The 12,765-nt window shown below is 41.5% G+C and overlaps 1 protein-coding gene across 1 annotated transcript; it reads right to left on the bottom strand.

Annotated features, from left to right (window-relative positions):
- Positions 1 to 1,988: 1,988 nt before the first annotated feature.
- Positions 1,989 to 7,442, bottom strand: eif4h (eukaryotic translation initiation factor 4h; the record flags this gene model as incomplete). Its single annotated transcript, XM_034077113.2, has 3 exons — positions 7,333 to 7,442; positions 4,906 to 5,078; positions 1,989 to 2,053 (listed from the first exon to the last, which is right to left on the bottom strand). Coding segments are annotated over exons 1-3 (303 nt in total), but the record flags the coding sequence as incomplete, so codon positions are not given.
- Positions 7,443 to 12,765: the final 5,323 nt, after the last annotated feature.

Below are 12,765 nucleotides of genomic sequence, written 5' to 3' on the forward strand. Positions count from 1 at the left end.
CTGATGTTCAGGTGTATATCAGTATGTAGTGTCTCTACTTTAAAGAGTCCTCTCCTGCTGATGTTCAGGTGTATATCAGTATGTAGTGTCTCTACTTTAAAGAGTCCTCTCCTGCTGATGTTCAGGTGTATATCAGCATGTAGTGTCTCTACTTAAAGAGTCCTCTCCTGCTGATGTTCAGGTGTATATCAGTATGTAGTGTCTCTACTTTAAAGAGTCCTCTCCTGCTGATGTTCAGGTGTATATCAGCATGTAGTGTCTCTACTTAAAGAGTCCTCTCCTGCTGATGTTCAGGTGTATATCAGTATGTAGTGTCTCTACTTTAAAGAGTCCTCTCCTGCTGATGTTCAGGTGTATATCAGTATGTAGCGTCTCTACTTTAAAGAGTCCTCTCCTGCTGATGTTCAGGTGTATATCAGTATGTAGTGTCTCTACTTTAAAGAGTCCTCTCCTGCTGATGTTCAGGTGTATATCAGTATGTAGTGTCTCTACTTTAAAGAGTCCTCCCCTGCTGATGTTCAGGTGTATATCAGTATGTAGTGTCTCTACTTTAAAGAGTCCTCTCCTGCTGATGTTCAGGTGTATATCAGTATGTAGTGTCTCTACTTTAAAGAGTCCTCTCCTGCTGATGTTCAGGTGTATATTAGTATGTCGTGTCTCTACTTTAAAGAGTCCTCTCCTGCTGATGTTCAGGTGTATATCAGTGTGTAGTGTCTCTACTTTAAAGAGTCCTCTCCTGCTGATGTTCAGATGTGTATCAGTATGTAGTGTATCTACTTTAAAGAGTCCTCTCCTGCTGATGTTCAGGTGTGTATCAGTATGTAGTGTCTCTACTTTAAAGAGTCCTCTCCTAGTGATGTTCAGGTGTGTATCAGCATGTAGTGTCTCTACTTTAAAGAGTCCTCTCCTGCTGATGTTCAGGTGTATATCAGTATGTAGTGTCTCTACTTTAAAGAGTCCTCTCCTGCTGATGTTCAGGTATATATCAGTATGTAGTGTCTCTACTTTAAAGAGTCCTCTTCTGCTGATGTTCAGGTGTGTATCAGTACGTAGTGTCTCTACTTTAAAGAGTCCTCTCCTGCTGATGTTCAGGTGTATATCAGTGTGTAGTGTCTCTACTTTAAAGAGTCCTCTCCTGCTGATGTTCAGGTGTGTATCAGTACGTAGTGTCTCTACTTTAAAGAGTCCTCTCCTGCTGATGTTAAGGTGTGTATCAGTACGTAGTGTCTCTACTTTAAAGAGTCCTCTCCTGCCGATGTTCAGGTGTATATCAGTATGTAGTGTCTCTACTTTAAAGAGTCCTCTCCTGCTGATGTCCAGGTGTATATCAGTATGTAGTGTCTCTACTTTAAAGAGTCCTCTCCTGCTGATGTTCAGGTGTGTATCAGTACGTAGTGTCTCTACTTTAAAGAGTCCTCTCCTGCTGATGTTCAGGTGTATATCAGTGTGTAGTGTCTCTACTTTAAAGAGTCCTCTCCTGCTGATGTTCAGGTGTATATCAGTGTGTAGTGTCTCTACTTTAAAGAGTCCTCTCCTGCTGATGTTCAGGTGTGTATCAGTACGTAGTGTCTCTACTTTAAAGAGTCCTCTCCTGCTGATGTCCAGGTGTATATCAGTATGTAGTGTCTCTACTTTAAAGAGTCCTCTCCTGCTGATGTTCAGGTGTATATCAGTATGTAGTGTCTCTACTTTAAAGAGTCCTCCCCTGCTGATGTTCAGGTGTATATCAGTATGTAGTGTCTCTACTTTAAAGAGTCCTCTCCTGCTGATGTTCAGGTGTATATCAGTATGTAGTGTCTCTACTTTAAAGAGTCCTCTCCTGCTGATGTTCAGGTGTGTATCAGTATGTAGTGTCTCTACTTTAAAGAGTCCTCTCCTGCTGATGTTCAGGTGTGTATCAGTATGTAGTGTCTCTACTTTAAAGAGTCCTCTCCTGCTGATGTTCAGGTGTGTATCAGTATGTAGTGTCTCTACTTCTTCATACTCACAGCTCCGTCGTACGTCAACGCTTCCTTTAGAGACTCCAGATCTTCAAACTCCACGTAACAGAAGCCTGAAGAAGGAAGTGCAAAAAAACCCGTTATTAGCAGCTCACGGAGGCGACACAAACACACAGGTAGAAAATCCGTTATCCGTCAGGAAGCTTCCTCACGGAGGGGACCGGGATCAGAAAGGGGTGATTCTAGGCGATAGGAAAGGAGCTTCAATGCTTCCTTTGTTATCCCCTTTTAGTTAACACCAGAACATTCTTCAGGAAAGGAGATAATGCCGTCCCACGGATAGTCCGGTGTTTCCTAAAAGGAGATAACAAAGGAAGCATTGAAGCTCCTTTCCTATCACCTAGAATCAGCGGTGTTGAGTGAGTGACAGCAAACCACGATCACCACCAGATCCCAAAGCAAACGGCCCCGTGATCAAAGGTAGAAACACTGAATAAAGGCGTTTCATGTGTTCCTCCAGTTCGGCGCTGCTAACCGAGCTAGCTCAGCTCGTTGCTCTGATCACTGAAGATCCAGACGTCCGTGACTAAAATCTTTCATCCGGTTAAATATACCGTACTTTCCGGACTATAAAGCGCACCTGCATATAAGCCGCAGCAGCTAAATTGTCCGTCTGTCTTGCTCTCGTTCTGTCTCTCGGTTCCACTTTTACTTTGGCGCGCTACCTGTCTCACTCTTTTCCGGCATCCAGCTTTTCCTGCTGGAGCCCGCCGCTTAGAGGTGGCGGGCGCGGACCGGTCCTAGAGCCCATAGTGTTAAAGGTGGCGGGCGCGGACCGGTCCTAGAGCCCATAGTGTTAAAGGTGGCGGGCGCGGACCGGTCATAGAGCCCATAGCGTTAAAGGTGGCGGGCGCGGACCGGTCATAGAGCCCATAGAGTTAAAGGTGGCGGGCGCGGACCGGTCATAGAGCCCATAGAGTTAAAGGTGGCGGGCGCGGACCGGTCATAGAGCCCATAGAGTTAAAGGTGGCGGGCGCGGACCGGTCATAGAGCCCATAGTGTTAAAGGTGGCGGGCGCGGACCGGTCATAGAGCCCATAGCGTTAAAGGTGGCGGGCGCGGACCGGTCATAGAGCCCATAGAGTTAAAGGTGGCGGGCGCGGACCGGTCATAGAGCCCATAGAGTTAAAGGTGGCGGGCGCGGACCGGTCATAGAGCCCATAGTGTTAAAGGTGGCGGGCGCGGACCGGTCATAGAGCCCATAGAGTTAAAGGTGGCGGGCGCGGACCGGTCATAGAGCCCATAGAGTTAAAGGTGGCGGGCGCGGACCGGTCATAGAGCCCATAGCGTTAAAGGTGGTTAATTTTACCTGTAAAATCCATAGATTTAGGAGGTGCCCTAGTGGCCGTTAGCTGTACAAAAAAAATGGGGGAAAAAGTCGCGGCTTATAGTCCGAAAAGTACGGTAGTTAAAAAAATACCAATTGTATCATGAAAGTCCAAGAGAGGATGGTTTGCAGACAAACTGTCTTTTCTTCAATTCCTGTATCTGTTCATATCGCAGGCAAAGAAAATCGCAATGTCCGTTTTTTCCAATATCGCGCAGCGCTAATCAATCTAATATTTCATAATCCACTCCTCGGTGTTGTCGAGAAAGTGCCGAAGTTTTATTCAGTATTTGTAGGATCTAAACTCGCGTTGCCAAACTAAAATGCTATAAACAAAGGATCATATGATGTGAAAACATCCGTTCTGCATCAACAGCAGTTTCACTTCCGAGTACATTTAGATAGAAATGGAGCTAACGATTACATTTAGCTGCCGATACTTTGTACTTTTAATAAGGTTCAGATTTGAGAGCAGGACTTCTACCTGCAGTGGAGTGTTTTAGGACATACTAGTATTTGTACTTTTACTCAATTAATGGAACCAAGTACTTCTTCCAATGCTTTCCTTTGCCGATGAACGAACAGAAAGTGTTTATTAAATAAGGACAAATTAAAGTACTTTATAACTAATCAAACCAAAGATAAAAGGCATCATGGGGACGTAACTGCGTATTCGGAAACATACGCAGAACAAAGTTGTTGAATCCTAACTGGGTGTTCACGGTTTCAGGGTATCGGCAGCAGTCCTGGAGTCACATGGAAGACCTGCCACGACCTTTCTCAAGACCCTTTCCATACATTTTAAGAGCTCATCGCCACTTGGAGTTTTAACCGGTTACCTTGGCGACACACTTCACCTCACATTGACTATATACAGCATTGATTGTTCTTCCTCCTTATCTTCCAACCGTTTGGACGCAGACTTGCATTTCCCCATAACGATGCTGTTTAGCAACCGGTGCAAACGGAGCTTCGCGCTATCGAGCAGTGAGCGGGCGATGTCGTGTTCAGATGCCGTCACACCCAACGGGATGCCATCAATAAACTACAGAGTCACACCACACCTGCGCCATGACTACATTCAGGCAGACTGCAGAACACGACCTCTCTGGACCACTTATATACTTACTGAAAACAAGCTACAACATGTAACACCTTGGGAAATGCCCTTTAATACTTTTTAGGACCCCGCGGACCCCCTGGGTTTATTTGGTTTGTTATTTATCTTTTCTTGATTACATTTACCTTTCATGCATTTGTTTGTTTATTTATTTTTCAATAACAAATGTATTCTTTTAAGCAACAAATATATATGTGTTAATAATAGAGTTTTTGGGAGAAGGGGTGGGATTAAATGCGTGTATCCCGTTAGCTGTAAAACTCCTTCCCGCCGCTTTTCGGATGTGTATCACGCAGATTTGTTTATATATAATTTCTAAGTCAGTTATATCTTTGTTTATCAATTTGACACGCCTTAAGGTTGTACAGTATTATAATTCTCATGTTTCATTTAATTATCATAATTTCTTTACACATTCGAAATAAATCAAATCAAGGCCAGCGACTTCGTGGCACTGACCTTTGAACTTGTCTGTTTCTTTGTCGCGGACCAGCCTCACGCTGCGCATGTTGAGCTCTTTGAAGATGATGTCGATGTCGCCCTGCACGGCGTTCAGCGGCAGGTTCCCAACGTACGCCGTGAAGGGAGGCTCCGTGGGAAGCTCCTTCTGCTTCCTGCTGCCTGCCCGGGGCCTGGGGAGACGAGGAACACAACAATTACTACAACTGTAATAGAATATATCTTCATTGTCTTCATACAAAGTGGCAACTCGCACTGCAGTAAAAAAATCCCATAAATAAGAGTGGCAAAAGCAGAGCGATGGCGGAGCAACGAGATAACATTCAATGTGCTTATTCACACTTACAGTCTAGAAATATATATTAGTAAAATAGCCATAAGTATTTCGAAATAGTCGTGGTTGCAGTCTTTGAGGGTTAGGGTTTGTGTATGTTCACAGTTGTTGTAATGTGCTCTAATAATAAAGCTTGATTTAATCTTTTAAAGATTAATGTATGTTTGCATTTTCCTTGTTTAATAAGCTTAAAATAATCTAAGTTATAACAGTTGGGATATATGTGACTATTAAAAACTCTCCACTTACCTATCTATCCACCCATCCATCTACCTACCTATCCACCTATCATCTACCTACCTACCCATCTACATACATACCTACCTATCTACATACCTACCTACCCATCTACATACCTACCTACCTACCCATCTACATACCTACCTACCCATCTACATACATACCTACCTACCTACCTACCCATCTACATACCTACCTACCCATCTACATACCTACCTACCTACCCATCTACATACCTACCTACCCATCTACATACATACCTACCTACCTACCTACCCATCTACATACCTACCAACCTATCTACCTACATACCTATCCACCTACATACCTATCTTAACCAATGGGAACCGGCCAGTCAGTACGCCTGTTGGAAACACCTTATCACAGATAATGGTGCTGATGTCAATCGTGAAAGTAAACAGTTGGAAGTAAAAGTAATGACCGTAGTCGCTGCAAGGACACGAGGAGGTAAAAAGGGGGATAATACAGATAAAATGCGGGTGCCAAACCACTACGAGCTTCATAAAACCAGTACAACCATTTAAAAATCAATTCTAAATTGCCGTCCGTAGTGAAGTCACAGCTGGATGTCTGAATATCAGGGGGTGTTATCTTTACAATAATACATATGTTTTAAGATCCCTGCAATTCAAGTACCTTTTGAGAGTCAGTTTAAAAAGATATATATTATCCATTATTTAAATACTAATAACATCAGAGCAGGTGCATTGTAATCTACTCAGACCATGATATGATACATCTGTGCTCTTGTTTTTTAACTAAACTTGTGACTTTGTTAGCAAATAAAGTAAAATCTGTATCTGTTCCTCGACGACTCAGCAGTCTGAAGCCACTTTAAAAAAGAGAGGACCTATTCTGCTTGCTGCGGTGTTCCCTCTCCTGGAGGTGGTAGTGCATGTAAATGGTCTGCAGAGGCTCAAATCCCCGTTTCTCTCCCACCCCCCAACGGCCCAAAAGCCTCCATTCGATGTTTACTTCCTGAAAATAGTGACATCACTGTGGAACACTCACGCTCCTATTGGCTAGTGCTCCAACACATTGTGCTAAGGGGCGGGACATCTGTATCTGGTGACCAATCACAACAGAGCCGGCCAGCTAACCAATCAGAGCAGACTGGGCTCTGGTTTCAGAAACAGGGTTAAAATGTGCGCTGCAGCACAGACAGTAGGAGACAAATAAAGAGCTTTTTGAACATTAATTCATGAAGACGTGTCCCGGTAGAGACTCTAGTCATGTGAAGCAGGACATGAGCAGGATGTGTCTCCTTTAAGTGACCGGTAACAGATCGATACCCAGCCTCATATCTGGAGGAGACGCTGCGGACACATGATGCAGCCATGCGGGCAGCCTGCACCTGATTCAACACATTATATTTTCATACGTCAGTATAAAGTACATACATCTAAATATACATGTTCAGGTATCTAACGCGCAGTTGCACTTTACGATGAATTGCTCAGCTCACCAACATATTAAGAAACTATACATACAAACAAACAAACAAACGTATGAGATAAAAAACCTAGCATAAGAACATTTTACAGATATTAAAACAATTCCCGTCTCAGAATAAAAGTGCTGTAAAACTACCCCGGGATCTCAGTTTAAAACACGTTATTTTCCGGGTGTATTTCCCCCACATGTGTGTGCGTCAGACCGCGGTGTTTCCTGCCGTTGCGCCCGGCCTCCCCCCCTCATGTCCGGCCTTCTGAGGGAGGGCCGGTCGGGTCCTGGTCCTCCTCACACACAGAGAACCGGGGAACACAGCCCTATTTTCCGGCTCTCTGTCCGCGGTTGTCCGTGTGGAGGAAGTGTTGCCGGAGGAGACTCACCCTCTGCCGCCGCCGAAGCTCCCGTAGGCCCGGTCCCGATCCTCGTAGTTGTCGTAGTCCGCCATCACTGCTGCTGTGTGTCGGAGGAGGAGGTCCTTCACGTCACACGGGGAGCGGGTTGAGCTGTCCTCACAGCGCCTGTCCGGGAAAAAAACCGCCACTTTATTATTTTTTATTAGTCAATTTTTGAACATGTCAGAAACAAAACAAACAAAAATAATAATAATTGTAATAATAATTATAACAAAGAGAAGCAAAAAATAATAATTCTCAAATAGTCTGTCATGTTCAACAGGGGCAATAAGAGCTTAAAACGTTTCTGGTCATACCCCCTCTAACATACATTTAACTTGAAAATAAAAGATTAGGAAATCGTCCTCAGCATGGTGATATTGGATTAATTGTTTAAAATAAATACTTGTTTTTGTACAAAACAACCAAAATGAAATAACTTTTACACTGACAAGAAATAACAAGTATGAGTTCACAGGTCCTGCTCAGAACCAGGACAGATACAATGGATCTTTATTAATCCCCATGGGGAGATTCAGTAGTTCAAACAGGGTAAGAAATTAGCGCCTGTCCAGGAACACACTAGATTCAAGATTCAAGGCTTTTTATTGTCATTTGTGCATAGCTACAGTGTCGATATGACAATGAAAGGTTGCTAAAAAATTATCTCAGTATTATAAAGTCAAATGTTACTGTGCCTGTGGGTATGTATATATTATTATGTCCACTTGTAATTTGTTGTTTGGCCTTATGATGGCGAAAATTGGATGACCATTTTAGTTTTCTTTTCATATTGCATGAAATGATGAGCTATTTTGTTTTAATTTTGTTGTATGTATGTGTATGTATATTTTGTGTGTGTGAGAACCCCAGGAAGAATAGCCAGTGCTCATGCTGGTGCGAATGGGGATCCTAATAAAGACATAAAGACTTAGGTCACAGGCTCCTCCAACAATGCAACAACAATAAAACTGAAAATAGTGCAAGTAAATAAAATAACATAGAATATAATAGAAATAGTGCAGAATAGTTTATATACAAGTAATTGGAATATTGATATATATATAAGTTGCAAACAGATGAATGTACCACTTTATTATAAGATAAGATATACCTTTATTAATCCCTGTGGGGAATTTCAGTTGTTCAAACAGCAACAGGGTGAACATTAAAAACAGGACAGATTCACACAAGATTAGAAATTAATACAATTAAAAGATAAAATTAAATAAAAATCAGATACAGTTAAATAAGAAATGAATTCAAATGAACACATATTTGGGGCATACATATTAGATATATTTACATATGTTTTTTAATATTATATTACTCACAAAACACATCTTCCAGAAATAATAATATTCAAATAATGATATGAAGAAAACTAGAACCAGTTACCTCTCCCAGTTCCGAAAGGTTAAATAAATCAATGTTAAAATCATGAATTTAACATTTAAAAAACATTATTGTATTATATATATATATATATATATAAAATATCCTATATCTTTTTTTTTTTTTTTTAACTCTGAATTGTAGTGAAGTAGAAATACAAAGTAGTATAAAATAGAAATACTCAAGTTAAGTACAAGTACCTCAAAATTGTTCTTATAATGACCCACCGTGACACAGGTGTCACATGAACTTTAAATGTTCTGGAAAGTTCCTTATACAGCTTTAGCCTTTATTCCCTCAGTGACACACCCTGAACAGTCTGGGGGGTCATGGTCCAGGTCATGTGACTTTGTGTTCCCATAGCAACATGTCGAGGATGTCCATGTGCCAGGCTAACACATGTGACAGAACGAGCTACATTTCAAAAGCTTTTTTGTTGTTGCTAAAGGTCAAATTCAAGCCATTTAAGAATGAAAATGCTTACATAACATGTCCTTTATTCCATTTAACCTGTTGTGGAAACATTTATTTATCAAATTGATATGAAAGAAATGAGACACACATCGCTGTCACATCGGGACTTTAACCCTAAACTTTCACAGTAAACCCGGAGTGACATATGCACAATTAGAAATATGATTATGAGCTGCTCAGTTACTTTAGCCGATTCAATTATATTTAGTTAACATATTCTTTATTCTTCAATTCAAAGAATGTTCAAACTAATTTAAACCAAAAAACCATCCTCATTAATTAAAGTTATATACAGACCCGGCGTCATGGGGGGCCCATGGGGGGCCGGGCCCGCCCATCCAGGATTTGGGCCCGCTGTTTTAATCAGGGCTGAATACCACATTTGTATTGTTTTATTATTATGTTTATTGTTGTCATTTGTAGGGCTGTGTCCTAATATTTATTTTTGCATTAGTTTAATATCATTTTTTAAAATTTTGCTAGGAAATTCTGAATGAAAGGCTGCGCGCAAGACTGGTTTTTCGCTGGGTTGAGTCGTGTGGGTTTTTGAGTGAGATGCGGCACAGCAGCCTGTCAGTCAGTTTACTCTTGCTAGTGGTTCACGAAAGGAATATGGCAACTCAGTGCCAGATGCAGCACATTAGAAGAAACCAGTTAGGCCTACGTTACCAACGAGCAAGCAAGTCAGCTGGCAATCAATTATATTTTGAAGAGAAAATTACTCTCAAGCCGGCTCTCTCAAACTCCTGCTCTGTGCGCAAGCAGACCACTGCACAGGCTCTCTGCCTCACTCAATCTCTCTCTCTCTCTCCCTTTCTCTCCATCGCTCAACCTCACTCCACCTCTCCACCCTGTGTGCGCTCAAGTTTGCCTGCGTGCCCAAGTTGGCACAGCGTTACAAATGTGCCACAAAACCAACCAATGGATACATAAGACCGTCAACAGCCTTATGGCAACCTAAAACCCCTCTCTTTCAACAATTCACGAGCGCCCCCCCCCCGTTGACAATTCAGATTTCCCGGGAAATGTAAGTGTCGTGGTGGGCCCGCCCTGGTAAATCAAATGCCCGCCCAGAGTTATTTATCTATCTATGTATCTATAACAATAGTCTTCATTTACAATAGGCATACTTTTAAAACACATCTATTGCAGTGATGTCATAATAACATACAATTATATAAAACACAATTTGCTTACATCTTTGTTCTCTTTTGAGAATCAAATAAATCAGATTTAAATAAAAAAATAATGCAAACAAACAAGTGAAATGAACTAAATAGCTGAATTGCTTTTAATTCACTGGCAGGAGCGACAAGTGAGGAGGAGACAAGTGAGGAGGAGACAAGTGACGAGGAGACAAGTGACGAGGAGACAAGTGACGAGGAGACAAGTGAACAAGGAGGGAGAGGTTGAACAAAGAGAAAGAGTAGAGGACAGAGAGAGTAATGAACAGGAAGAAGACAGAGAGAGTAAAGAGAGGAAGAGAGGCTGCAGGTTATGGAAAGGAGAGAGACCTGGAAATGAATGTTGACAATGTCTTGTGATCATGTTAGTCTCTTCTGCACGTGCAGATCATTAATAGTAACAATCAACTGATTCTGATGCATTACACTTTCAAAAATAATGGATGCTGCAGCCACTGACATGGTTTGAAATCAATATATTATCCAATGTGTGACCCCCCACAGGACTTAAAAAGCACCTAGCTAGATCATGAACATCCCAAAAATCTCGTGGGGTATCCCCCGAACCCCCCTAGCATGTTTGGACCTCGGTATTTAGGAAATCCTGGATACGGCCCTGGTCTCAGGGGATATTAATATTTAAGAACCTATTAATGTGTTATACCAGATGAACGGGAATAATCTCAGCTAACTGACGATACAAACCATGTTTACCAAAACACAAATCTCATAAGAAGCATCTAAATGACCCCCGAGCGAAAAATGCTAACGCACTTTGGCACAGAACTCAAGGTTAAAGTACCCTTATTACTTATCGTAGCTGCACAAACAAGATATCCGATTAAAGCTGAGGTTCCACAGATTATTTAGGTATATATATCATCACTAAGTGATCCGAACTCGCGGCATGGGAAGCAAACTCAGACATTACAACACGTACCTTTACGTAGCTTTTACGGGAGATCGTCTCACCGTAGCTGTCAATCTGATAATAATAATTCCTTACATTTATTATAGCGCATTATCAATGACTCAAAGCGCTTTACATATACACACATTGCACATCATACATGCAATGGTCAGAAACTGTGGACAATACCCACAGGAGCAAGTTCAGGTGAAGGGTCTTGCCCAAGGACCCACCGGCTTTACAGACGCAGCAGCGGCGGGTTCCACCCCTCTGATCAAAAGACTTGTTCAATGGCATTAAAACGAGAAAAAACGCCGCTGAATCGATTGATCCATAGGTTGATAATGTTTCTGGATAATAATCTTTTTAATTTATAATCCATAATTCCATTTTTATGTAAAAATCAGAGGGTCAAAGTTAGCTGCTAATGGTAGCCACCAGAGTTATCGCAGCTTCCGGTCTTTGCTATGCGGCAGTCTCACACACACACATTACCAAAGAAGGAGTATGTGGGAGTTCCCCTCGATTCCATTGGCTCTGACGGTTAGAAAGAGATGTCAATCATCAAGATCGAGCAAGGGGGCCAGAGATATGGAAAATCCACCAAAATGACCCCAGAAGTGTTTTTTTGTAAATCTCTCTAAAAAGGTCAAATGTAACTTGTTTTGCATCAATCTTGATACAGGGTACTTTTATATGTTGAAGTTTGGATTCCTAAAGCTTTTAGTCTACCATCCCATCATTGAAGGCTGGTTTTCACTATAAGTAATACTTTTTTGGACGGGCACAATAATTTAAATTGTTTTACTGTGTTCAATCTGAATTTACTTTAAAATAAAAACATCAATATTGATGACTGACACTTCTACATCCAACTCGCAGGTGTAACCTTGCTTTGAGAAAACAGATTATTAATGTAACCCTTTTAGAAGATATGGTCATTTGTTCTGGAAATGTCATTTTCGAGCCTGAGACCTGAAAAACAGGCTCGGGGTTTAACAGGTTTGCCCAATACGACATACTGTATGTCACACTTCAGATATTTGACACTAGGGGGCGTTACTCGTCAGAAATGTGCTCTAGGTGGTCTATTTAGTCTAAATTATGTGCCCCTTAATTTCCCCAAAAGTAGAAATGGGATCCGGGTTCTTCTGGGTTAAGGACAGTACTTGAGAAAAATATACTTAGTTACTTCCCACCTCTGACTGGGAGACACAAAAAGGATGCATACTTTTTTTAAAGCTAAGAGAGAGAAAAACATTTTTTTTTCATTTCCATTTTGTAAAACTGAAATACAAACAAAACCCAAAGTCATGAGACGTTGTCACATTAAACACTAAATAAACAAGAAACAAGACAAACAAACATTCCAAACAACAGAGTACCTGTTAGCATAAATGCTACAAGCATTCCACTGCTGTTCAGAGGCTAACAAGTTTAGCATTGTTCTTCATGTTT

This window comes from Pseudochaenichthys georgianus, unplaced genomic scaffold, assembly GCF_902827115.2.
Source record: "Pseudochaenichthys georgianus unplaced genomic scaffold, fPseGeo1.2 scaffold_1308_arrow_ctg1, whole genome shotgun sequence".
Lineage (NCBI taxonomy): Eukaryota > Metazoa > Chordata > Actinopteri > Perciformes > Channichthyidae > Pseudochaenichthys > Pseudochaenichthys georgianus.